Here is a 26456-nt window from a genome sequence, read left to right as displayed (position 1 = left end):
GAAGAGTCGAGCCTCCTTCTGGAAAATTACCTCTTTTGACACAGTTCTGCTCACACAAACACACGGCAGCTCAATGGAATATTTGAGTTATTATTAGCAAGAAGTAAACAATAGAAGACGGAGAGGCGGTTCAATGTGAATAAAATCTTCCAGCATGTATTTGTGTTTATGATTATGTGGATACATGTATATATATTTTTATAAGCAACTATACAACTTTCTATTTCTCACAGGTGACTAGAGTCCCTTTTTTGTTTCTTTCTGTAATTATTTTCCTCTTTTTTCTCTCTTTTTTGTGTTTTATTGTTATTTAAAATATGAACTGAAGCCAGACATGCTATTTGTTTATTTGTTATTGTGCTAGAATTGTCAAAAGAAGTTTAGAAAGATCACTGAAATGTAAGCTCGTCCTTAAAGGCCTGGGGAAGAACACATTAATATCTTTATATTACAATAACTAAATCAAAGACCAGATCTCATATCAAAATGAATTGATTTGTTATCCACCAAATGCTAATGCACAAATTATACCTCAGAGCACCGAACAAAAGCACTGTAATATTTCTTGAAAGTAGCTCTTTGCTCCAGAACTGTATTATGCTTATGGCGTCCAACCCTAAAAATATGCTTATATATTCAAAGGGAGTAGAAATGGCTCTGGGCGAATCCAGTTGTCTCCCGGCTGGCTTCCCTTTCCTGGTTTCACAAACACGCTCAGGCGAGCTCTGCCATCTCAGAGGAACTGTAAAACATCACACCGTGCTCATTCTGGGGGAGTATCCTCAATATTTGTCGATAGACGGCAGATATTTACTGCTCGTGCTGCATGGAGCTCACTCAAGGGCACAGCTCCCCTCTGTCACCTGGGACATGAAAACCGTCAGGGGGAGGGAGGGGAGGAGGGAGAGATAGGGAGGGAGCTGAGAGGAAGGGTAGAAGGGAGAGAAAGAGGAGGAGAGGAGGGAGGAATCTTGGGAAGAGAAATAGGTGAACCATTCAACTAGAGCAGAGAATGACTAATCATGCAGCACTGACATATGTTCAGATTCATTATCATGTTTACTAGAAAAGCGTGTAAGTAAACTATCTATTGATTACATGATCGGGACTCCCTTGGAAATGGGATTCAAAATGTCAAAGGGATTATCCTGCCTAAATAAAGGTTGAATGAAAATAACAACAACATTAAATCCTACAATCCTATTGTTTGTGCTTGCTGTTAGAATTACATTATTTACCACCTTATTACCACACTGTATGTAGTACTGCAGCTCTACTACTGCCTCATGTCTCTCTCCACTGTCAAGGACCAGGGACAATAATGCTGACAATGACGTGGGGAGAACTTCAATGTCGCATTGGATTTCATCCAACTGACTCGTCAGCTGTACAGGTGAAATCTACACACTAGTGCACAGCGCTTGATCAATAGCTGTCCCGCCAAAAAGTCACCCGAAGACGGGCTCCAGAAGAGCAAAGGTGAGACGATCAGATCCGTGCAGAGGAGGGGGAGAGGTACAAAAGGGAAAGTGGAGGTGGGGATGGCTGAGAGGAGAGAAAGTCAGAGAGAAAAGTGAGTGACAGGAAAGGAACAGGAAGGTTATACGTATGAGAGACGTAGGAGGGGGTGAGACAGAAAAAGAAGAGAGGAAGACACATAGATGGCGACAGAGACATGAGTTAGAAAACAGAAGGACCGAACTCACGGCCAATCAGTGACAAGAGACTAAAGGAAAGTAAACAACATACCAGAGTTAAGTTAAATCAAACAAAGTCAGAGACATCAAACTCCTCCTCCTCCTCCCCCTCTTCCTCCTCCTCCTCCTCCTCTAGCCTCAGTTTGACCTGTAGGAGACTCTGTTCAACAGTCAAACACTGGACTCTGGTGGACGGTCTCCTGCATGACAATTATTTGAAACATAATGTCTCTCTGTGAGGTTTTCTTCAAGTGTCCACAGCTGGCGTCTGGATAACAAATTCAAAATATACCTTAAAAATGTTTTGCTCCACTTAAATGGAATAAACTGCAACAGGACAAGTAGTTGGACCACTTTGATTATTAGGCTGGTCTTACAATTCTACAATGATTAAGTCCATAATTAATCCAGCTGTATACATGCAACACTTAGATCTGAGTGAAGAGTATTTCTTTAAGGTTAACTTGGCCTTATTCCCATACGTTTGTGTTCAAAGTGATATGATGCTGGTTTAATGCCTTTCTTTCTTTAGCTTGTCTAAATGTTTTGTCTTTGCTTTTATTGCCCCTGTGTACAAAAGAGAGTAAGATCCTGTTTAAATAAAAGTTGAATGAATTAAAGAAGATACATTTCCCATTATATCATACAGAAGAGAGAAATCATACAAACATACATATTGTGGTCACGTGTGTTGATGCAAAAAAACAAAAAACAAATCACACGAGAGCAGGAGAAACGAGCTGTGAACACAAAACGAATATATATTATCAATGAAGTTTTTAAGTGCAAACTTTGCAATCAGTTGCCTATTTACATACTCACCAGATACAGAAAACACCAAATGCCGCCAGCTATTCCCTACCTGTCTGTCTGCAGTTTGAATGAATGAATGAACGTAAGTTCCCAAACATTAAGTCTAGGAGTTATTAGCGCAATTGAAGTGTGTCTTTTACCAAACACACCTCCAGGTTACAACTCTCCTTTGCCTAAATCCAATAATCCATAGTTCATATTGCTGGGAAGTGAAGCCATCTCCAGGTAATGACTGAAGAGAAGCCCATAAAACATCTTAAAACACATTTTGTGTCAAAAAAGGCAGTTCTCTACGGATACATTCTATTATGAGTGACTTCCCACTCTTTGTGATTCAGTAATGGGACATAAAAATGCAAATGACCAGCCAGTAGATGGAGGGAAATGACTATTCCTAATAATAAGAGTCAATCTTGTGTGAACAGCGGGTAGTATACACGAGCTGCGGGAGCTGAAATTGAGATGAGTTGTGCTGTAAAATTGTGTGTGTGTGTGTGTGTGTGTGTGTGTGTGTGTGTGTGTGTGTGGCTATATGGAAGAGAGAGAGAGAGAGAGAGAGAGAGAGAGAGAGAGAGAGAGAGAGAGAGAGAGGAACATGTGACACATATGAATTTCAGTGTGTGGGAGAACGTGACAAAAAGAGAGGTCAGTCTATTGAAAAGGCAACGGCTGACAGTACAAACGTTGATATCACCAGGTTTCCTAGTCTCAATCCTCACTAATAGCTCTCTCCTCTTCCACTTTGATGGGCGTGTGTTAGCTCAAAATTGTCCACCAAAATGTAGTCTCATTGACGCAACATTGCAGCCACATGCTCCCCTGGTTGCATAGGAATGCATGGATTGATGCTGTAATGTAGATACAATTTGAAACGACGGGTGCAGACTCTGTTCACACACACAGAGACAAATCCACAGGCCACAAAGAGAACATGGATCAATTATATTCTTCAGTTTCTCTGGGTGTCCTATAAACGTGAGCAGCCTGAACTGATATGACATGATTAATCTAATCACAAGACTTTTCCCTCCGAGTCAGTTTGTTAGGGGACTGAGCCAGTTTGAGCTGGTATCTGTTACGAGGATGTTAGATATCCACTGATTCAGAGAAGGAAGAAGTAAGAAGATCCACCTTGCTGTGGAAAAGACATGAAAGCGATGGAGGCACAAAGGGAAAAAGAATGCCCTTCTTTCCCTTCTATCCTCACACCTTTAGGTCCTCTATTCCTTCCATCTTCCCCTCTCTCCCTCTCATTCAAATCTTTACCAATTTCCCTGTCTCTTCTCCCTCCCATCCGTCTTTCCACTGCCACTCCATCCATACTGCATGCATTTATTCTTGTGGGTCAGTGTATCTCATTTCCTTGCCTTTGTCTTTCTCATACACAGCCTTCAACGTTCAATATCTCTAAACAATGTGTATTACAGTTGATACATTGTCACTCAAAACTCTTTAAATACCGACACTTGGTCCGTAGCTCTAAGCTTCAAACTATGACGCTCGAGGCGTCAGTTTTGTCTTTTCAATATAAACTTCTGAGGTAGGTTTACTTGGTTTTTAGGTTTGGTTTTGGCAACAAAACTACTTGGTTGGGCTAAAGAAAAGATTGTAGTTCGGTTAAAATAGCCCGCTTGTTATGTTGGTGTGACTTAAATACTTAAGTTACGAAACAAAGTCAACGTTGACTTGGTTTCACACAGGACTCACTACAGCGGTTTCTTGATTGTGTTGTGGGTGTGCATGTGTGTTACAGTCAGCGTTAGACTGCGCTATGCTATGTACAATTCTAAACCACCTGGCATCAACAAGTTACTTTAGCTTATTTTTAGCCTTGGACATGTCCTATCTGTTCCACTGGGTTAGCGCCGCAGCTGGGCTACAGTAAGTGAAAGTATTTTGGACAGGGTGAGAGACTGAATATCCATCTGGCTCTTAAATTCAACAGGGCATGGTTAAATTGAAGTCAAGATGACATTCAGACTAGAATGAAATTTGAATTTGAGTCTCTCGTGATGTCTTGCCAGTCCGTCTGTCCGTTTCCCTTTCCAATGCCCTGTTTGTTGGCAACGTATGTCGGACACACTGCACTGTATCTACAGTGAGTGTGTGTGTGGTGCTGAGACCCCTTCAGCAGATAGAGATCCTCTTCTCCGTTCTTTATGAGGAGAAAAAACCCAAGTCTAAAAGCTTCTTGTCCACATTATCACTTCTCACGAAATCACCACGGCAGAGAAATACATTGAGCTCAGTGCTCTCACATCCAGGAAAACACCTATTGAATCATTGTGTGTGTGTGTGTGTGTGTGTGACCATGGATTCATTTTTATGGAGGGACTTTTGCAAAACTCATGATGCCTTGAAACTGAGAAAACCAGACAAAGCAGTAGCAGAAATTACCCTGATATATTATTAAAGTAAAGTCAAGCAGTTTGGAAGTTAAACACATTCCTCCCCGACCGTCAATAACTACGCTGTAATCTCCCAACTACAAATTTCCCACAGCAAAAGAGCCAAAAATCAAAAGCAGGCCTTAATTGTCAAATAAAGTCTGTCAGAGAAACAAAACAAAATCTGCTGTAAATGTCATTTCCTTGTAGCTTTCACCAAAACATTTTGATAGCTCATAAAGCTATCTATAAAACAGAAAGAGGTCTGCTTAGTTTGGCCTGTCGTGCTGTAACTGTTTTCGCCTGATCTTTGGCAGGCAGGGAGCTCCAGACGAGAGCAGACCACGAGCCATCTGTCCCCCCTGAACCCCCTCAGTCTCCACACGCGCACACACACACACACACACACACACACACACACACACACACACACACACACACACACACACACACACACGGAGGCAGACACAAATGTGCACACAAGGACCGAAACTAAACGTAGACGTGCACACGGATGGCTCAGTAAACATGTTAAAATTAGGGGACAATATTCAAATCCTCCTTGATCACCCTTTGACACGAGGCCAAAAAAACCAAATGCTCCACCCTGACACAGAGGGAGGAGGAGAGGAAGATGAAAGGGGAGGAAGAAGAAGGAAGTACAAGTGTGAAATGGGGATTTACATTCACCAATACAACTGCTGATCTTTCATTTATACTAAATCTGTGTACCCTCCTCCACAAACACAGAGGTTAGTACACATTACAGCCTCCCATGCTGCAGTAATGGCCTTTCAGATCCTAGCGTTTCTGCTTGGCAAACAGAAGGCTATTAGATGCTGAAACAGCCAGCTGCCCCTCAGGCAACACAAAGTAATAGGCTGTTGAATGGGGAGGCCCAAATCCATGGCAGCAGCACTCCCCAAACGTGGCAAGAAGACAGGCAAGTGTGGGTGTCGAGAGTAAAGAAATTCACCTGCGTTTTGTCGCGATGAAATGGTCAATATCCCAAAACACAAACCACTACAACTGCAAAATGTCAGCTGTTGGAAAGCAGCAACAACTCACATAAATGATGCCATGACCAAACTATCAACAACATAAATCCACGAGGTCACAAGAGTTCAAGGGGTCAAGCGGGTCAACCGGGTCAAGCGTGCCCTGAAGGAGGATTTCAATATATTTAATGGGACAGAGCAGTGGAATGGGCATTCAGTCTGTCTTCTCGGAGAGACTCATTTAGATTAATAACAGCAGCAGATGTCAGTCCCTACACTGGACTGTAAACCAGGAACCGCTCTGGAATGATTTGATCAGGCGAGCCACATCTTTGTCCTCTTTCACATCTCCTTTTAAAACGCACTTTTTAAAATTCGCTTTTACTTCAGTAATTCCTTCTTACTATTTTCTCTCTTGTCACTTTATTGGATTCTGTTTGTATTTTGCTGTTGTAAAGCACTTTGTAATACAAATTAATTATGATCATCATTAACATTATTACACAGAAAATCACATCTTGTGACTTTCTACAAGAAAAAAAAGAAAACAGGAAAAAAAAAAGAAGGTTTGTCTGTTGCCGTCTCTCTTTCGAATGCTTACGGTATGAGGAGTGTCTCTCTACCAATTGTGCTGTGTTTAGCACAGGACATGGGACACGGAAATCGATAGAGGGAGGGGTACAGGGTGATCCAGAATGTCACTCTCCCTCTTCTCCTCTCCGGGTTAACTTTGGGTGACTGTTTTCTAACTGCTAAACACTATGAATCAGATCCACTGGCATACAGTAATACAGTCACCTAAACTCATGCACTGCTGGGCTCAGGATGCGAGTCAGCTCACTTACATCAAACTGGAACACAAGGACGGGTATTTAGCAAAACAGCTTGAGCATCATGCAAGTCACCATTTGGTGGTTCCTAGAGCTTTCACTGTGGGCGTAAACACAGCAGTTTATTTAGCGGATGCAAGCTGTCAACGTGCAGCTGATGGTTGTTCTGATCAGTTATCACCCAGTCTGATGCTGTACAGTCCACAAAGCACTGTGCACAAATGAAAACGATTAAGTATGCAGTATTTCCTTCATACAATGGTACACAATTTAATGACACAGGTCGGGATAAACATCAGACAGAGCAGTTTGTCGATTGACAAAAACAATCCCCACTGAAGCTATGCGTATCCTCATCATTATCATGCACACCTCTTCAAAAACCACCGTGATAGTGGTGAATTATATCAGACAAAAATCAAACCAAGTTGCACAATGTCCATCAAAAAAACAGCTACAACTACACTGTCCTACCCTTGGTCTCTCGGTGGACAAACATGTGTTTGAAAATCATAATTCAGACTGTGCTGTGGGTGGTTAGACACATGAATCCAATATCTGGGTGAGAATTTGACGATAAACTGTGGTTTGCAGATCACTGTGTAACTGTCAGAGTAGGTGAAAGGCAACCACCAGTAAATGACTGGTGGCAGGTGGGCCTATTGTCCTGCACAGCAGACAGTTTATATTGTGGGTGGCAGCACTTTTACTTCAGACCAGCGTTGTTCCTGTAGCACTAAAATCTGTGACTGACATCCTAGTGAGCCGTCCCCGCCCCCGCCCCCCTCTGTACGAGAGCGTGTTGGCTGACCCCCTCTGACCCCCCCGTGTCCATCCATCCATCACACACAGCCAGAGCTGACTGCTCATCAAGGCCGCAGCCACGTGTGCGCTCACACACACACACACACACTTAAAAAACATCACATACACATACAGTAACACATATTTTGTGCAGTGTAATACACTTAAGTGCACACACACACACACACACACACACACACAAACTCATTTTGCCAACTATGATACATATACATGCTTCAGCAGGTAGCGTCAAGGTCGCAGCTGAGCAGAGAGACTAATGACCTATAATAAGACACAACCTTGACTGATGGGTACAGTCAGTTAGCTTGTGTATAGCGGCCAAAAGAGCAGCACACACACACACACACACTCTGTCCCCCCCACACACACACATTAACGGATGCACACGGTGCTCTGCTCTCTGCAGCTCAGCTCTGTGTCTGCTCTCTTCACTGAGGTGGATTTTGATCCGCCAAACTTTTTAATTTCGCCTCATCTTTTTCAGCAGTCTGGTCTTATGTCTGTCTTTGTATTTAATGTTTTTGTTTTTGTTTCTGGCCAGCAGAGACTTCCTGAGGAAACCTGTTGTCAAAAATGTAAAAGGTTTGATAAGACTGAGAAAAACACTGACGATTGTCTGTTTATCAAAGGTATTGAAATAATGGGTGACATGTTTATTACTTTGTGGGGGAATTGCTCTTGACATATGTTCCCTCACCACAGGAAGGAGATACATACAGTTTAAGCTATAAGGACACTTTGAGGCTCAAATGTTCAGTCTCCACCCCCACACACCTTTAAATGTCTCCTATACCTATATGTAACATTAACATGTGTGTAATCCTAGAGGAAGGCATAGCTACACCGATTCAAGCACTGACACATGCATGTTGACGTTCACGTACTGGTCATTTTCACACGAAAAATATGATGTATTTATGTAAAAAAAAGAAACCACAAACATCACTACACTTCCCCCATTCAATCAGCCATTTGCACTACAGCCACTCACTGCACCAGCTGTAAAACAGCCTGTGACTGACTCATAACATTAATGGCGCCATTTTATTCAGTGGACTGCCACTAAACAGACTAATCAACAAGATCTGACAGGCATTTAAGTCCATTCTAAATCAATTTCATCATAGATATGAATATATTCTCTAAAAAATCTTAAATGATGTAGACGTCATGCTGACCCTGAGAGAATAACAAGCACAGCTTTTATTCTGTTGTTGTCTACTGTGTCGTTTCTGCTTAGTTTCAACACGTGTCTAATTGGTCACTTCAGCAACTTGTGTGTGTGTGTGTGTGTCCGATGTTTTTTGTCTTCTTTTTCCTAACAGCTGGAGCGGCTATTTGGCTGTCAGGAGTGAAGGTCCCAGAAAACTTAAAAGTGCACTGAAGGTGTCAAGATGGCTGACACAAAGACAGCTGACAGAATCCCAGTCAGCAACACACACGTGCAACCCCCCCCCCCCCCCCAATACACACACACACACACACACGGTGACAGCAACCTAGTCAGCAGCAACACCAACAACAACCTGACTCATATTGCTGCGTCGCGGTGCATCAGATCAAGCCTCCATGCTGACAGATAGAAGAAGAGTGCTATTAGGCAGAACGTCATAGAGACAGAGAGGACGATGTGGTTTCTACTTTTTAATAATGTAGTGTGTCATTACTTACAGTAACTTGTGGGATTCAATCCAATGATACAGCGCTTAAACTAATGATAACTTTCATTGTAGGTTAATCTGTCATTTATTTTTTGGTGGATCAAATCCTTTTGTCCATAAAATGCCAGAAAATAGTGAAAATGCTCATGTTTGGTATTTCTGCTTAATAAATGACTTCAACAATTGATTAACTTTCTGCCAAAGGGACTAATCAATAAATTAGCACGTCAGCACAACTACAGCATGATGATGATAGAGAGTTAAAGCATGCTAACAAAGTTATCTTTGATTTTACCTCAAAACTTGTCTGCTCTAAAAGTCGAATCCATTTCTGTTCTAAAATAGTGACAAAGTGACAACAAACAGACTGTCAGCGGTGTTGCAGCTCTTGGTGTTATTACTCACTTCCCTCCAGGTGGGATCATACTACTACTATAGATTTAGGATGAAACACAGATGAGACAGTTTACAGATAGAAGGTGGGGTGTCTCTGAGTTCAGCTGAACACAGAAATATCCAGAGTTTGTCAACGTGGCGATACATAGGGAGCTGGCTAGAAGTTGCTGGAGGGCTTTTTCTATTTTCAACATGATGGGTGTTTGTGAAAGCGGCAGTAACCGAACCGAGGTGGAAAGAACCACCAGACGAGGATGAAGATACTTTAGATTATATGCTAGCTGTCTGTTAAATGTACAAGAATTATCAATCACATATGAGAATCAGAGAAATTGCCGTGACTTATCAGTTATTTCCGGGCGAGCAGGCTGGTGTGTTGGTAATGAAACGACTGTGAGGTTAAAGCTGACACAGCAAGGATTAAGTTTCACCGTCATCATCAGGACAATAACAGTCGTCATACCTGCTTTATGTTTAACATTAGCAGCTTCTCCGTGGCGACAGGTCCCCCTTTATCCCAGTAACAGGAAATGCAGGACACAAGACAACTAACCATCATTTTCATCATTCATGAAACTAATCGATCGATTGTTATCAGGGCTGTTTTCATTGGGGATTAATCTGTCAATCATTGTCTTGATAAATCGATTCGTCATAGAGGAGTGAAGAAACCAGAAAACATTACAGAAGCTGTTTTTCTTTAAAAATGTACTCAAACTGATTAATAGATCATTGAAATAGTTGCCGATTAATTTAATTTAATATTTTAATATTTTAATATTTTAATAATTTAATAATTTAATAATTTAATAATTTAATAATTTAATAATTTAATAATTTAATAATTTAATAATTTAATAATTTACTTATCATGCCCAAGCTGACTTGTTTAGATTGCTTGTTTTGTCTGATTCAAATATTCAGTTTACTATTTAAGAGGAATAAAATAACCAGCAAATATTTACATTTCTAAAGTTAGCATCCGTGAATTACTAAAAATCAACTAATCCATTACTGAGTAATCGTTCAGCTGTAATTATAACTACTACTAAATGCCCAATACAGCTTGCTATGATGTCAAATCTGATGTCCAAAATCCAAAGATATTTAGCTCATGATGATAAACAGTGAATCCACACAATTGAAAAGCTTTAACAATTTTTGCTTAAAAAATTACTTAACTAATATTTTATCAAGATAGCTGCTGATTACACTTCAGCTGATCGACTCATCTATTAATCGACTAATCCTTGTTATACTGGAGCTTTCTAAGCACATCTTGCCTGGAGCTTGACTTTACTTTTTAACTGTGACTTTACAAGTTGTCTTTGGTTTCCCGCCCCTCTTGTGTTTCTGCTGTTCAGAATGAGTGATGGATTCCTGGCAGGAGCAGAAGGCTCTGAGGGCACCAAGAACCGGAGCACAGCATCAATCCTGAATACCTGTTCTGCCCTGAGGGTAAACTCGAATCCCAACATGTACAGAGAATGCCCCTCTAGCACTGATCCTTTACTGTCTTTAAATGACATTCAGGCCTTCATACAACTATGTGAACCCATTTTCAATACAATACAAAAAACGGCACAAAATGATCTAAAAAAGATGAAAATAAGCCATGAATATAGTGGGTCGCCTACAGTAATGTAGCCTACTTAATGTTCAAGCCCACCTTAAATGTAAACCCACGCTGATTTGTGGCCTTAAAACCAACATTTGTCGTGCTGCAAGTCGCCGTTTACTGTATATTAACGGCCTAATGAAAACGTTTAAATAATCACTGATGCTTATTGATGATGCTGAGGAGGGTGACCGTACAATGACAAGATGAGAAAGGAGACACAATTCTTTGGTAACAACTCCAGTCATTGATTTCTCTCAGGAACAACCAGGAAGAGGGCGAGAGGGGAGGACGGAGTAAAAGAGGAGAAAACTCAGCAGACTATGGGTTTAAAATTCAGGACTTTTTTTTGGGAACGATATAAATCACCACTTTGCTCTGTTCCCAGCCTCATCCTTCAATTTCAGACACAGTACAATATGATAGGAATCCTCTCTGACCTTTTCTAAATCCACCACACAGAACGTTTATGGTAAACCAGGTTGTGTCTTCACGGGTACGATAAAATACACTTCCATCCCACAATATGCTGCGAGTGTTCACTGGTAACAGAATCCAAACATGTTTTGGCAAAGCTGCTTGTGAATAATTCAGTACGAAACGTTAAGTAGACAGAATGCTTCTATTCTGGCTGTCCACACAACTGTTAGCAGAAACACAAGGAATGCAGCCAAAGACCTCTCTTGTGTGTGTGTGTGTGTCTCTGTGTGTAGTGTTCTACTGTCTAAAGGTCTATTTGTCCAGTGATCTGACACACAACAAGCTGAGTTAAAGAATACCAATCCCACCTTGGAGCTACAATCAACCTTTCCCCATCAGCCGGCAGTACACTGGTTTAAAGACGTACACTACTAGCCAGCAGATGACAAAAGTGATCGTTTCTCTCTGTGTTTTACCTCCTACTGTAATGCACAGTACACCCAAGGCCACAGACACACACACACACACACACACACACACACACACACACACTGAGAAAATACAGAATTTCCATGCTCAGATTACATCGCAGTAAAGACTGCAACCTTTTCACACTAAATTACCTCCTTTAAGCTGGAGTCTTTCCCTCAGGGCTAAAAGCAAAAATACAGATTGTGTTGTGACAAAGGCATGTTAAGAGCCAGTGTTGTAGCTCAGTCTATTAACTGGACATTGCAGGACATTGATTGTGCTTTAGAGGGTAATAATACACATTTCAGAAAAGAAGAGATATGCAGTGCGAGAAGCAGAACAGATTAATAATGAAAGAAGAGCAAAAAGGACAGAGGTATCGGTGGATGAAGTCTACACATACTTTAGCTAAAACACCCAACAGAATCAGGTTGGAGCATGTTGAGACAGAAGGGTGCTTCCATGTTTGGGAGTTGGGTGGATTGGATTGAGGGGGCGGGGGTGGGCTCATATTTTTTTCTCTAATCATGAATCTAGGCGTTTTTCTGTTCTCAAGGGAGTCCTGCATATACAGACCTCCCCGTCCCTGCTGCCACCTCCCCTTTGCTCTCCCCCTCTCCGTCCTTTCCTCTCCCTCCCCCCACGCGAAAGAGCTAACTGTGGAGAGGTGTGATTACCATCGATCTGTCCTAACTCAGCCCATTTCCTCAGATCCAGAGCCTCGGAGCTCCAGCCTGCGTGGCGGCGGCCGCCACAAGGCCAGGACCACACAGCACTGCCCTTGCCCAGGGACAGAGGCTTTCTTTCTGGGGTAGAAAATGTCAGGGAGGGTAGGTGAAGGATCCAGAGCTGCTGAGGTAGACATTAACTATAAAATGTTTAACGTGATACCACGTGATATATTGACTTATAATAGGTGAATCCTGTTGAATAAAAGTGCGTGTTGTCATTGCTGGGGTCTTGAACAAAGTGGAATGAGTCAACAAAATTGATGACCGCGCGATTCTTGTTATCGCTGCACGTGACGGTGGAGTGGCAGGTGGTTAAGTGGAGAACAGGGAGGACGGCGTTGTGCTAGAGGTGGGGATGGGTGGAGATGGGTGGAGATGGGTGGAGGGGGGGGGGGGGAGCGAAAGAAAGTAATTATCAAGCCGTACGGCGTGAGTCCCAAGGGTCAACAGAGTAGTGTGTGTGTGTGTGTGTGTGAGAGAGAGCATGACAGAACCATTTCAATAGGATAAGCTTTATCTGTGAGTGTATGAGAAGCACCTGCCATACATGCATAAATATACACACACACACACACACACACACACGCCTGTGACACACCATTTGGCGTTTAAGAGCCTGATGGAAGAGGTCTGGCATTGATGCACAGTAGGGGATTAATGAGTGTGATGTTGTAGGGGCGGGGGCGTTGTCTGTCTGTCTCTCTCACACACACACACACACACACACACACACACACACACACACACACACACACACACACACACACACTGCTGCTTCAGTGAACAGTGAGTAGTGAATGAAGACAGACTTGTGCATCAAATGGAAAGGAAGGAAGAAAGAAACTGTATCGGTAGTAGAGCTGCAACGATTAGTCGACTAATCCATTAGTAAAATAATGAAAAATAATCGCTAACTATTTTGATAATCGATCAATCGTGAAAGAAATGTTTCATGCAAAAATGGAAGAAAAAGCTGTTTTCACAAAACTGAATATCTAAAAGACATTTAAGGACTCATCACCATTTTGGACTGGGTTGGACATTTTCCTCTATTTTCTGACATTCTGAGACCAAACGATATAGCAATTAACCTCGGAAATAATTGGCAGATTAATCGATAAATATGGATTAAAACAATTGTTAGTTGCCGCCCTCGTGGGTCGCATTAGGCTTCTAAAGTATAATTAGGCGTTATATCAACTGTAGGTGAAAGAGATAACGGTGCATGTACACGTTTGAGTGAATAGTAGACGTCTTTCGAACACCAATTCTGCCATCGCCTGACGCCCAGTTTTCTATTCTTGTCTCTTATTCCTTGTTTTCACAAAGTCACCTTTTCCCCTCTCTCCTTTCTGTATCTCCTCCACACCTGCTACCCTCTTGGCCTCTCTTTCACTCACTCTGCCCTTGCCTCATCAAGTCTCTGCTCCCTTATCTCCTCCTCTTCCCAACTCCTCCGTCTTTGGCCTCCCTCCCCTCTTACATACCATTCAGCTCTGTAATCACATCATGAAGCAGCATTACTGCATCTGTGAATAATCTCACGGTGAACTGCACTTACTGAACTCCTTCTCTGTCTCACCCTTGAGCACAGGAGGTGAGTTGGACCTATTTAAATGAGATGAGTGATGGAGACATGAGTCCATGGTGTGCTTGTTCAGAGAGGAGAAGTCCAACAGTTTGGTATAATGTAGCGTTGCTTCTCTCCAACATCTGCTCCTTACTGTCCTCTCATTTGGCAGCTATATGATTGTACTGTAATCCTGCATCCTTATATGACATCGGATGGTACCAGTTTCTACTGGTTTATGTATTTACATGCATATTATATTCTCTGGTCCTATAGCCACAAGCTATGTTGTTTCTGCGCTCACATTGCTGCAACTACAGTTATTTTCATTAATGACTAATCTGCCAAATATTTCCTCAATTAATCACTTAGTCCATAAAACGCCAGAGAATAAAAAAAAGAATGCCAATTATAATTTCTTAATCCTAAACATATGCCATCATATTGCTCGTTTTGTCCATCTGACACTCAAAACCCTATTCAGTTATCCGTCACATAAGAAGAAGAGCAGCAAATCCTCAAAACTGAGAAGTTGAAAAAGGGAAAAGTTGAATATTTTTAGAAAATAAACTATGAAATATGTAATTTAATGAGTATATTTCCGTTGATCGACTAATTGACTAATAGTTTTGGATGTAGATGCAGTGATTCTGTTAACGATTCTCCAAAAGCACATGCAAATCAAGCCAATACAAATGTGAACTCATCACATGTAGAACAATATTCATATGTGAATGACATTATAAAGACATATGTGACGTTTATACACATGCAAAATGATGGAAAATAAAAGCAACAATTCCACATGATGAATTCACTTGTTGGTGTGTAAATATTTATCTCTGACATGAGAAATGTCATATTGTACCTAAAATGTCATATGTCGTTTCTGTCCAGTGTATCTCCAAATTTTCAGATAGACTGAAGGATTAAATGCGGTTTATGGGTTGAGATAATTCTCCTTATTCTTAGAATGATACAACACTCCAAAAAACGCATTGAATTAGCTGCATCTCTTTTGTAGATGACAGGCCGTGAAACACATTTCCTGTATGGCATTCTCCCATTTAAATACAGCCATGAGCATTTGAAATTTTTGAAATTTTTCCACGTTATGTGAAACCACATCCAGCAGTTGCACACAGGACACCACATCAGAGCGAGCGAGAGGGATGCAGAGGAGGGAGGGTGCACGTGGATTTCAAGAGCGTCAAGAAAGACGCCACTCACCTTCAAATAACCTTTAGGCTTACGATCATGCTCTCTCTCTCTCTCTCTTTCTCTCTCTATACAGTAATTCTCTCCATTTCTTCTTATCGCTTACTCTCTCCTCTCTTTCACACACATGCTCCCTCTTTCTCTCTCTCCATCTATTAGTCCTTATCTCTTCCTCTTTCTTTCTACTTCTATATCTTCCTCTCTCCGACGCTCACTTCCAGACTGTTACAGGACGTCATGTATGTGTTGAACAATAGGTCAAATCACCTGCTGCACAAAAAAAGGGGTGAAAGACTGCCAGATGAACCAGACCATGAACCACAGCTAGACATGGATTTCTCCCCCCCCCCCCCCCCCCCCCCCATCGGCAGGACAAACACATCCCCACATACACAGGTTTCCAGTTACGAAGGCTCCCTAAGAAATCCCATCACACACACACACCATCCCCCAGCAAGTCTGATTGAGGACCCTTGAAGTGGTGGATCAATAATTAGAACAATCCTTATTACACGCTCTCATTTCCCCTTAGAGACGGAAGCTAAAGTAGAACAATAGCAGCAGCATACAGTAGAGTGAGGACGCTGTGACGCACGCCCATTGGAGGATCCTGCACGTTTCAGGCCATGTTTCATACAATAGTGGGGACTAAAATGGTCTGATGTAATTAGTATTAGTGTTGTGTAGTGTTTATACGTATGTGAACGCATGGATAATATGATGCAGCCACGTAACACGAATTATCAATGTTTCGGTTTGTCAGCGTGTCAGAAAACCTGTGTTCGGTGGACCTCAGGTGATTTGGTGTTCGGTGGACCTCGGGTGATTTGGCGATCACCCAAAAAAATTACGAGTACTAGTGCCGTGTTTGGAGATACATTGACGATAACCAATCATGGTCAGAGCTAACCTTGGTGACAAGGTGCAACATATTCTGATAAAATGACTGTGGATTATATGTTGCATTGTTCCTGTGAATCCCCTTCACTTAGGAGGGCAATCTGAATCCAACGCGGGCATGGCAAACTTAAAAAAACTGTATAGAGAGACGTCATTATTGTATGTGAATACCTTGAATGGCTAATAAAGAAACAATGCCAATCAACCATAATCGGAAATGGAGTTTAAACGTAAGGATTATTTATCTTTTGCAAGAGATTTAAGATATCTTGCATTCTGTGTATATGTTTTTTTGTGTGAAACGTTTTGACAAAGAGTGTCCTAGTTTCAGAAATTGTGTTTAATCAAGTGCAAACAACTGTAAATGACATTGACTGGACTCATCCTAGCCCCTAACAGATCCCTTCCTACCAATGCAGTAACACATTTCACAGTCCTCGTTTAGTGCAAAATTGTATTTGAAATCTTCTCGGATACATCTTCCAAAGTTACAGCCCATTTGGTATTAAAAAGCACTCCTTGTGCTTCCACAAACAGCGTTTCCGTGCTGAGCTACAGTAATGGCAACAAAAGGAGTGAATTCTGTACTAAAATGTGAGAAAGAAACTTGATTCGACTGCTGAAGCATCAACTTAGTGTAACTTCAGATAAACGTCTCATTCAGAAAAGGCAGCAGAAAGGATTCATGTGTTTTAAATCTCTCTGTAACTTTGTCAAAGCTTTACTACAAACTAGGCAATAGCTTCTTAGTTGAAAAATCGAAACTAAATTGCATACATCACATTCCAACTGAGTGAATAAGAAAAGCCATATAGGCTCCTTCAATTGTCACTATTTCCACAAACAGAAGCTTGGCAGCCTCCTCAAAGTCACGCTCGCGCCGTCCAGCCGGTGGCCATCTTGATGGTGAAAACATATTTGTAATACTGGGAGGAGTTCCCAATGCCAATGCAATTAGCTGAGGCATGCATGAGCACCAAATTCATTAACCTCCATATTTTATGGGCTGCTGGGGAGGGGAGGAGGTGAAGGAGTGGATGGGGGGGGGGGGGGGGGGGGGGGGGGGAAGGAGGAGCAAAGCAACACGCGTGCCATCTTTGTTTCAGCCAAACCAGAAAGTGAGTGGAGAGAAATCAGGGAGTGAAATGAGACGGAAAGAAAAGAAATAAAGGAGGGGAATCTATTAAAATATATATTGATATTATGTTTCCTCTCTCGCCGCCTGCCTACAGCCTGATGGCTCTTTTCCCCTCACGGTTTACTTTTCCTCTTGGGGCCAAGCAGACTCTTGCCTTCCCACTGTTGCCATGGGCTTGCTCTGAAGGCAGCGCAGGGCTGAAATCCAATTTCAACACTGCCGTTCGCCTTCCAGCAGTCATTGCTAAGTCTTTGCTTTAGATTCACTACACTGTGATCCGGATTCAGACCTTTTAATGAACAGTGGTGATGGCAACAAATGATGACCACTGATGAGCTCTTTGGAATTTATAATAAAGGATGACCATTTTTTAAAGCATCCAATTAAAGGCACAATATTAGAGACACTGGTGCAAAAAAAAGCTGAGAAACAGGCATAGAATTTCCTTGGAAGAGGAACCACTGATTTAACTGCAGAATAAGCCCGTGAACAAAAAAAGCTAGCACATGACCCATATAAGCTCTATGAGAGAAACAATAGGTACTGTACCGACGCACACGCTGTGTACCGGAACAGTGTGTAAAACTGGGACCTTTGCTTTACTTAGCTCTCTCTCTCTCTCTCTCTCTCTCTCTCGCTCTCTCTCTCTCTCTCTCTCTCTCTCTCTCTCTCTCTCTCTCTCTCTCTCTCTCTCTCTCTCTCTCTCTCTCTCTCTCTGAGAATTCAACGGGGGCTCCTGGCTCTAGATAATGTCATTAGAAGTAAAGCAGCTTGGAGAATTAATGTAATGGGGGTTTCCCGTTCAGATGACCACTGCGGCTACTGAGTTTTCAATGACTCTCTCAGAAACTCTCGTACAATATATGAAAATGAACTCCAGAATTCATACAGACACACACTCATAGATAGATCTCTCTCTCTCTCTCTCTCTCTCTCAGGTTAACATCCCACTATTCCCAGGGTGCTAATGGCAGGGACTATCTCCCTCTGTGCCGCTTTCCTAACAATACACACTGTAAATACGGAGACACACAACACCAAGTCGTTAAGCATCGGTAGCAGGGATCCCTCCCCTGACACCCTGGACTCCATTAGGCCTACACTGAACTGAGTGCTGTCTGATAAAAGTCGCAGGCCTCATGTCCAACTATCACATGCACTTTGTTCATCTATTTTTGCATTTTGATAGTTGTTAATATAACTTTGTCCACAACGTACTCCCTGCTTTCTGCGTAACCCTCCGCCATTTTATTTGAGGGTCCGAATTCTGAATGCGTTCACGACATACTGCCCTCAAAGATTCCCACAATGGAGCAGAAAAAGTGATGTCCATGACATGCACAACATTTTCTACTAACATTTTACAGATGCACAAACAGATGATTAAAAAGAGTCCAAGATCCAAACTTACTGCTCACTATACAGAGTTTGGTGAGGAAGTAGTGAATGAGTGAACAACGGAGTGAGCAGATGTCTCAATGGGGTGCATATCATGTTTATTCTGATATTAACCCAAACAAGACAGGAAATAAAAGCAATATAAATACTATTTTCTGGTGACCTTATCGGCACAATCTGTGACGAAAACAAAAGCGTAGCCATTGATGCGCAAGACACAAGACTGGAATCTGCTATTATGAATGAATTAACACTAAACAACATTCAAAAGTAATTATTAATTAAAAGAACAAACTTTAAGGTGATTATTGGCCATACAGTAACTACAGTAAGCATAAAAAATGACATGCAGTGTATTTCAAGTTAAGTCCCATTACTGAAAGGCATTTTAGATATGTATACAACTTAAATCAACTCTGAATCCACCTGCTTGGAAAGAAAATGTACGAATGGGAAGACACACCACTCTACATTAACAAGTGTTCTCTGTACCTGCTCCACCATCTAAATATAGCGTTTGTAGAGCTGTGAAAGGAGTGAGTCAAAGCAGTTTGTTGCACAATGTGCACCAAGAAGACCGTATATCAGTTTAGCTACAAGACAAACATAAAACGGTTTGATGCTGAGTAATGGAGGGAAACTGGCAATGTAACCTGTGACTGTAATGCCCTTTTGTCTCTTTTATAGTCTTTCTGCATGTGTGACTCTTTCGTCATGCGTCTCTATAGACTCTGACACCTCTCAGTCAGTCTATTCCCACTGTATAGTGGACACAGTGAGAGTTGGAAGGCCACCAACAGGGGTAAACAGCGCACGAGCAAGGGCAGCCAAGGAATAAAACCACTACTGTATCTGTACGTGTGCTGGAGAGAGAGAGAGAGAGAGTGACTGACAGTGATGGCCTACAGTGCACATCCCTCAAGTAAACGACTGACAAACAAATTAAATTTAGTGTTGACTTTGTTTTGTGACAGTGCATCATTAAAATTCAGCAGCATGAGCCAAAAAACAGCGCTAATAATAGAAACGAAAAATCCAAAGAGAGTGAATGGACAGAGAGAGAACCTAAAGGTGATGGGACTAAGACACACGGAGAGGACAGACGGAAGGATGCAGGGCATGCAGGCCGAAGTGAGAAGGGAAAGTTTATTATGCTCACGGATGGTGCTGTGAACAATCCAATCAATACAACTCTCCCCTCTTCTCCCCTCATCATCTCGGTCTCCTGTTCTCTTCTATAAAACATGACCCTTCATAAGGACTGTAAACCTCCTGTACAGATCAGCATCTCAGACACGTATCATTTTCGCACACACATGCACGCAAACATAGAGAAAAGGAGAATGCGATGTGCAACTATGAGTGTACAGGTTTAAAACTTGACTGAGAAGTAGATCCATGAATTCACTTGACCTTATGAATCTTTTCTTTTTTTTTGGGGGGTGGGGGGTTTGGAAAAGTTTAGGCCACGATAGCTCTCGCCTCTTGTTTGTGCTGAGGTCAAATAACGTTGCCAGCAGCATAATTCAAAACCAGGCACCCATGGGCGCAAAGTTCAGTAAATGTCACTGATATTGAACAGATCTCTCGCAGTCAAATCTCCCCACATTCAATACGCAGAAGGCAATGAATGCTTTTCTCTAAACACTAGAATAGAACAGACAGCGGGGAGTTTATTTTAATGCACAACTGTGGACAGACGACCGGTTAACTTTTGTTTTTGTTCCTGTTTCAATCAGCAGTAGCTTATAATTTGCTATAATCTTCATAAATACCACTTTTTTTTGCGTGAGTTTCTCCCACCGGTCCGTGAAACAGGGTTCTCCGCAAGCTGACATGTAAGAGAGGAGGAAGAGGAGGGAGACCCACGTGCATTTCAGTTCCTCCTCCATCATATGAAATGCTTTGTCATCAATAAATCACTCGTGTATGCATTATACATGTCTGTCTGTGCATCCAAGCACACGTGCACGCAGACACACACACACACACACACACACACAAGCAAGAACACACAAAAAAAGAGTTTTTTTTTTCTATCTCACGCAAACATGACCTTACACTCTTTGCAACTGCCAGCATTCATCTCATTTGGTGTGAAGCCCACAACAAGGTTAAATTACGCCTGTGAAGCGCTGATTAACAAAGCGCACTCCGCACAGGGTGATTTTAACAACTGACCACCTCGATTCTCCTTAAAACAAGGAAGGGTGTGCAAATATTTGAGGAAGCCCTGTGTGTGACGTAGTTTTACTCAACGGACGGACAATATTAGGAAACGTTCAAAGAGTCAAGAGGCAGGAAAACAAAAAACGCTCGACGTGTCCGAACAGAGTTTCGCATCATCTGGAGACGGGTAGCTATAAGATCATCATGTACAAACAGGTGACATTATTTTTGACTTTGAGCCATCACGTATATGAAGACACAAAGATTATGCTAACACCTCACATGCATACCAACAATAAACACACAGACTCCCACATGAAGAAATAGGGGAACACCATCACACACACACACACACACTCACACTCACTCTCAAACATTCAGTACACAAGGTCAAAGATGCTCTTTAAATTGGACTAGTGTCAAAAGAAAACAGACTACACATGTGTCTTGAATTATGCGCAGATCTGAACATGTCCATGAATGTATTTATGTGCGACAAGGCAACCTCCAAGCCCAGTTGATCTAGGTAGTCAAGCTGAGGGAGATGTAGCACACACACACACACACACACACACAGAGAGTCACGCTCCAATGATGCTAGCTGAGCGGAGCAGATGAAGCCACCAGCCAGCCAGCCAGCCCTCGTCTGTTACCTTTCTCTTTTGTTCCCGGGACGCTGCTCTCCTGCTCTTCCTCCGCTTCTCCTTCTCGTCCTCTAATGCATTCACATCCACTTCCCCCCGATTCTTCTTCAATTGAGAGGCCGCGTGAGCCATGATAGGCAATAAAAAAAGACGTAGAAGCACCACACACTGCACACGCGTGCCTCACCTGAAATCCCAGAGAAGTTCAGGGGCTGTAATTGACAAAACCGGGATCTCAGAGGAAAAAATTCGGGGTAGAAAAGGAAAGGGGGGGAAAGGGAAGAAAAATGCCCTCCTTGAAAAGGAGAATGGAGAAGAGTAGGGTATCTTTTACATGTATGTATATCCTGTATGTCCTTTCTTTAGGTTGTTGCTCTGGTCTGGACTGCTCTCTCTCTCTCTCTCTCTCTCTCTCTTTTTTTTTCTTTTTCTAAAGTGATAGAAAGACGGGAGAGAAGAGACAGCAGCTTCTCCTCATCTCCTCCTCCTCCTCCTCCTCGTCCACTGGCAGTGTGAGAGGAGCGCGTTCCAGGAGAGGAGAGGACAAACCGGATGGAAAGAAAAGAGACACGAGCATCACCAGCACAGAGGTGGAGGGAGGGAGGAGAGAGAGGGAGAGAGAGAATGGAGGTGGAGGGAAGAATGGAGGGAGGGGAACGGTTACTACGGCAACCACGCTCTGTTTCAGTCCGTCCTCCTAAATGTTTCTCTTTCTCTTTCTCTCTGCTCTGGTCCCTGCTGCTGTACCTTGCCTGGTTCTCCACCATGCAGACGTGTGTATGCCTGTGTGCGTAGTTGTTAATGTGTGTGTGTGTGTGTGTAAGATACAGTCTGAGAGAAAGAGATTAATTGTGTGTGTGTGTGTGTGTGTGTGTGTGTGTGTGTGTGTGTGTGTGTGTGTGTGTGTGTGAGAGAGAGGGGGTGTGAGAGAGAGGGGGTGTGAGTGCATGAATGAAGCAAAGGCACCGGTTAAGATAGCAAAAGGAAATGGTGACATGGAGCAACAGCAGAATGACTGAGTGTATGTGTCCATGTGTGTGTGTATGTGTTTCTATAAACCCCCCCATCAACTATCACACACACACACACACACACACACACACACACACACACACACACACTACCAGCTGGAGGTGGCCAAGTGACCGGATGGGAATGGGGAGAACATGCGATGGACACGGGTGAAGGCGAAGAGGGAGCGAGGGAGGAGATACTGGATGTTCCTGGTGGTAACAGTGCATAAATATCACCAATACACACAAAAGGAAGAGGAAGCTATAACTGATGATATTATCCAATATTGCCAGTCAATTGTTTCAACTTTGAGAATGTGTATGCTCACTCCTGAAGATGAATGAATGTATAACTGATGGCAAACCAAACCAAAAATCAACCAAGAGAATGAACCAATGCAGGTAACAAATGATCAGTGATTTAATAAATAAATCACAAGTCGAAATTAAAGAAATAAATGCCTATTTGCCAGAATTTCTCAGTGAATTGAACTGAATCTCCTGTGCTGTCTTGTGCTTCTCTAAACTCAGTGTGGTCATCCCACCATCTGGGTTCATTGACATCGTGATGGAGAGGTCAAACGGGACCATGGGAGCTTTTGTTTCACCTCGTGTCTTTGTTGACAACAGGAGGGACAGAGGAGGAGGAGAAGAAGGAGGGAGAGACAGGAGAGAAGATCCACACAGAGAGATGGAGAGACAGCAAAAGACCCTGTTTGATTTTCTGCGAGATCTCTTTAGGAATGTCCTTCACATCAGCCGTGCTCACGTCAGACGTGGCAGCGTGGAGACAGGCGGAGCACACAGCGGCCATCTTTATGTTTCTCTCCCCCGCGTGCCTGCGTGTCAGATGCACCTATGAGCCTGGCTGGGTCCTTGTCAATACCGAGAGGCTGCCTCATCACATGCCTGTCTGCTTTCCACAAAATCTGCAGCGCCTCTTTATCTGTACATATGGACTACATGGGAACCATACGGAGAAAAGCTGAGAACGAGAGAGAGATGATCGGTCACCGCTGCTGGAGAAAGAGGAGAACAACCCTCCGGGGACAGACACTTAGCCGGTGGACACCAGTCATAACGATGTGAGTGTGAAATTCCCTTTTCTCTTTCTCAAATATATTCACCCTCCCAGTTTAATTTTCCTTTCTTTCTTAGCCCCAAACACCAGCCACCGGCATGAGGGGGGGATGAAGCTGATTTACAGCCTCCATCATGCATCAGGGGGTGTCACATTATGCCAAATTATCATGGGGTTGCTAGGCGAGGGCCAATGGGGTGGCTTCAGGGAGGACAGGATGGATGGATAAGGAGCGTGGAGAGGTAAGAGGAGGGATTGGGAAGGGAGGCAGCGGGGGGGTGGGTGCATGTGTGCGAGTGTACGTAGATGCACGGAGAAGACAACAGGGCATAATGTGCACATGATAAACAAATCGCTATTTAAAAATAAAAAAACAAGCCTTTACTATCGCTGCCAGTACTACCGACTTTCCATAAATTAATTCATTGATAAAACTCCACTCAAACGAAGACCATACCCCCCCCCCCACAGCCAATAGCCTTACTCGTAGTAAAAGCCACTGCCAAGGTGTCCTATATTTCAAACCCCAGCATTTTGCAGGCAAAGAAAAAGCACGTTTACTACAAAAGAGCAGAGTTGGCTGGTGGCCGGTGAACTCTAGAAGTGGACGTATATTGGATATTTTCCACCGTTTTCCAGGCGCTATGCCATACACACACAGCCAGAATAAAACTACCACAACCAGAATGATAAATCACACACAAAATAGAATATTTTGCATCGGCGGATTATTAGGATGGCAATTTTCATTTAGTAGCAATAGTAGCTATAGGTTGATCGACAGAAAAATCAATTGGCAACAATTTTGATAATGAGATTTTCTGACATTTTATAGATTATCACTAAAGAAAAACAGTAGTTAGTTGCACATAAATATGACAATAATTATTATTCATTATCATTATTATTATAATATTGACGGTATTGAATCTATCATCACTCATTCAGGAATCTGATAAGAAATTAAAGAATGTTTAAATTGAAGTATCCCACTGATTATGAGATTATGAACACTGAATATACAACCGAAGCAAACTAAATCCTCATATGTCTTCAGACGCCCCTGAGTCCATGTTGCCTGGGTCCGTCTCTTCTCTGCGGTGAGTCTGTGTATCTCACTGGTGCGTCTCCCACGGGTGCAACAAGACCAATCACAGCGTCAATCTCATTGGCCTCTTTGACCTCCGCAGCCACAACAGCGTGTCCCCTAACACACTAACGAAAACAGGCAAAGCAAAGACAGCATCTGGAGGCTCTGAGCTGGACAGGTCACTGTGAGGTTACAGAATAACCAACACACAGGGAATTACACCGATTCTTTTAATTGAGCGGTTGTATGGGATTTTGAAGGAAATTGTTTTTTGAATGGAGCTGAAAAAAGCTGAGTGTCACTATTTTTGTCCCGCCCATGTTAGGCACACAAATATTTCTTCCCTGTGATCATTTCATCGCTTCGTCTATATCCTTCATTTACAAACACAGTCACCATTGAAGAGCAGGAACTGTGCATGTGTTGTCATGTATAATATCTGTTTTGAGGTTGTGAAAAAGGAGAAAAATAATGAGCTGGGCATCCAGATGGACTACACTCATTATTTGTAGTCTGCTGCCCTCTAGTGCTCAACAGCATCAACAGTCCAAACACTGTTCTGAGAGTGCACTTTTGGTCTGATACACTGCATTTATTCATTAAAAAAAAGCTGTTAGAAATACAATCAACACGGAATTTGTTTCAAACCTGAAAGAAAAGATCTAATCCAGGTCTTACTATGCAATCTATATCTCCTCCTTTCCCCCTCTGGCGGTCCCAAATCATGGAGAAATCTCTGTCTGCTCTGACTTGACTATGAATAAAACTTTGAACAAAAAGAGGGCAGAGAAAGGAGAGTACGACAAGTGCCAGGTCAAATGGCAAGTGGTTTTGGACTGATGGGAAATAGATGCACCCACGCAAATAACCCCCCCCCCCTACAACACCTACACTTGGCCTGAAGGCTTATACATCAACATGGGGGGATGTGGTGAGAGGTGGGGGTTGGATATACCATCAGTATACAAATAGAAGAAGAAAAACAGAGAAGGGAGGTGAGAGCAGAATCAGTGTGTGACGGATGTCTGCAGCCTGGACATTAAGGCCACAGCTGAAGACAGATTACGGCAGTTGTTTTGGTGAGGTTCTCCACTCTCGACCAAACACACAAACTGGTTCTCTTTCACACACATACACACACACATACACATACACGATCTCTCTCCCACACCATCCATTTTTCGTATCCCCCCCTCAATCCTAAATCTTCTAAATCACTCTAATGTCTCCCCTCCGGATAAACAAAAAGTACCATGAGATGTGCGCTTTAACCCAGTTAGCTAATAGCTACAAGTAACCTACCTAAATGTGTGTCACGACCAAGCGGTCCCCTTCAAACCAGACCAAAATGTCCTTCCATGTGTTCCCCACTGAGGGGCAGACAGACA

The 26456-nt window shown here is 42.6% G+C and overlaps 1 protein-coding gene across 1 annotated transcript in view; it reads right to left on the bottom strand.

The window, feature by feature from the left end:
* The window catches only part of ank3a (ankyrin 3a), an 86511-nt gene extending 64495 nt beyond the window's left edge, over positions 1–22016 (bottom strand). Inside the window, exon 1 of the mRNA XM_076075821.1 lies at positions 21894–22016. Within this exon, the coding sequence (XP_075931936.1) occupies positions 21894–22016 (123 nt within the window). The remainder of the gene's footprint in view (positions 1–21893) is intronic.
* Between the last annotated feature and the right edge of the window lie 4440 nt (positions 22017–26456).

This window comes from Anarhichas minor, unplaced genomic scaffold (genome assembly GCF_050575085.1).
Source record: "Anarhichas minor isolate MPS153535 unplaced genomic scaffold, ASM5057508v1 ptg000054l, whole genome shotgun sequence".
In the NCBI taxonomy this organism is placed as follows: domain Eukaryota; kingdom Metazoa; phylum Chordata; class Actinopteri; order Perciformes; family Anarhichadidae; genus Anarhichas; species Anarhichas minor.
The sequence above is the reverse complement of the archived record's forward strand: the minus strand, read 5'-3'. Positions and strand labels throughout refer to the sequence as shown.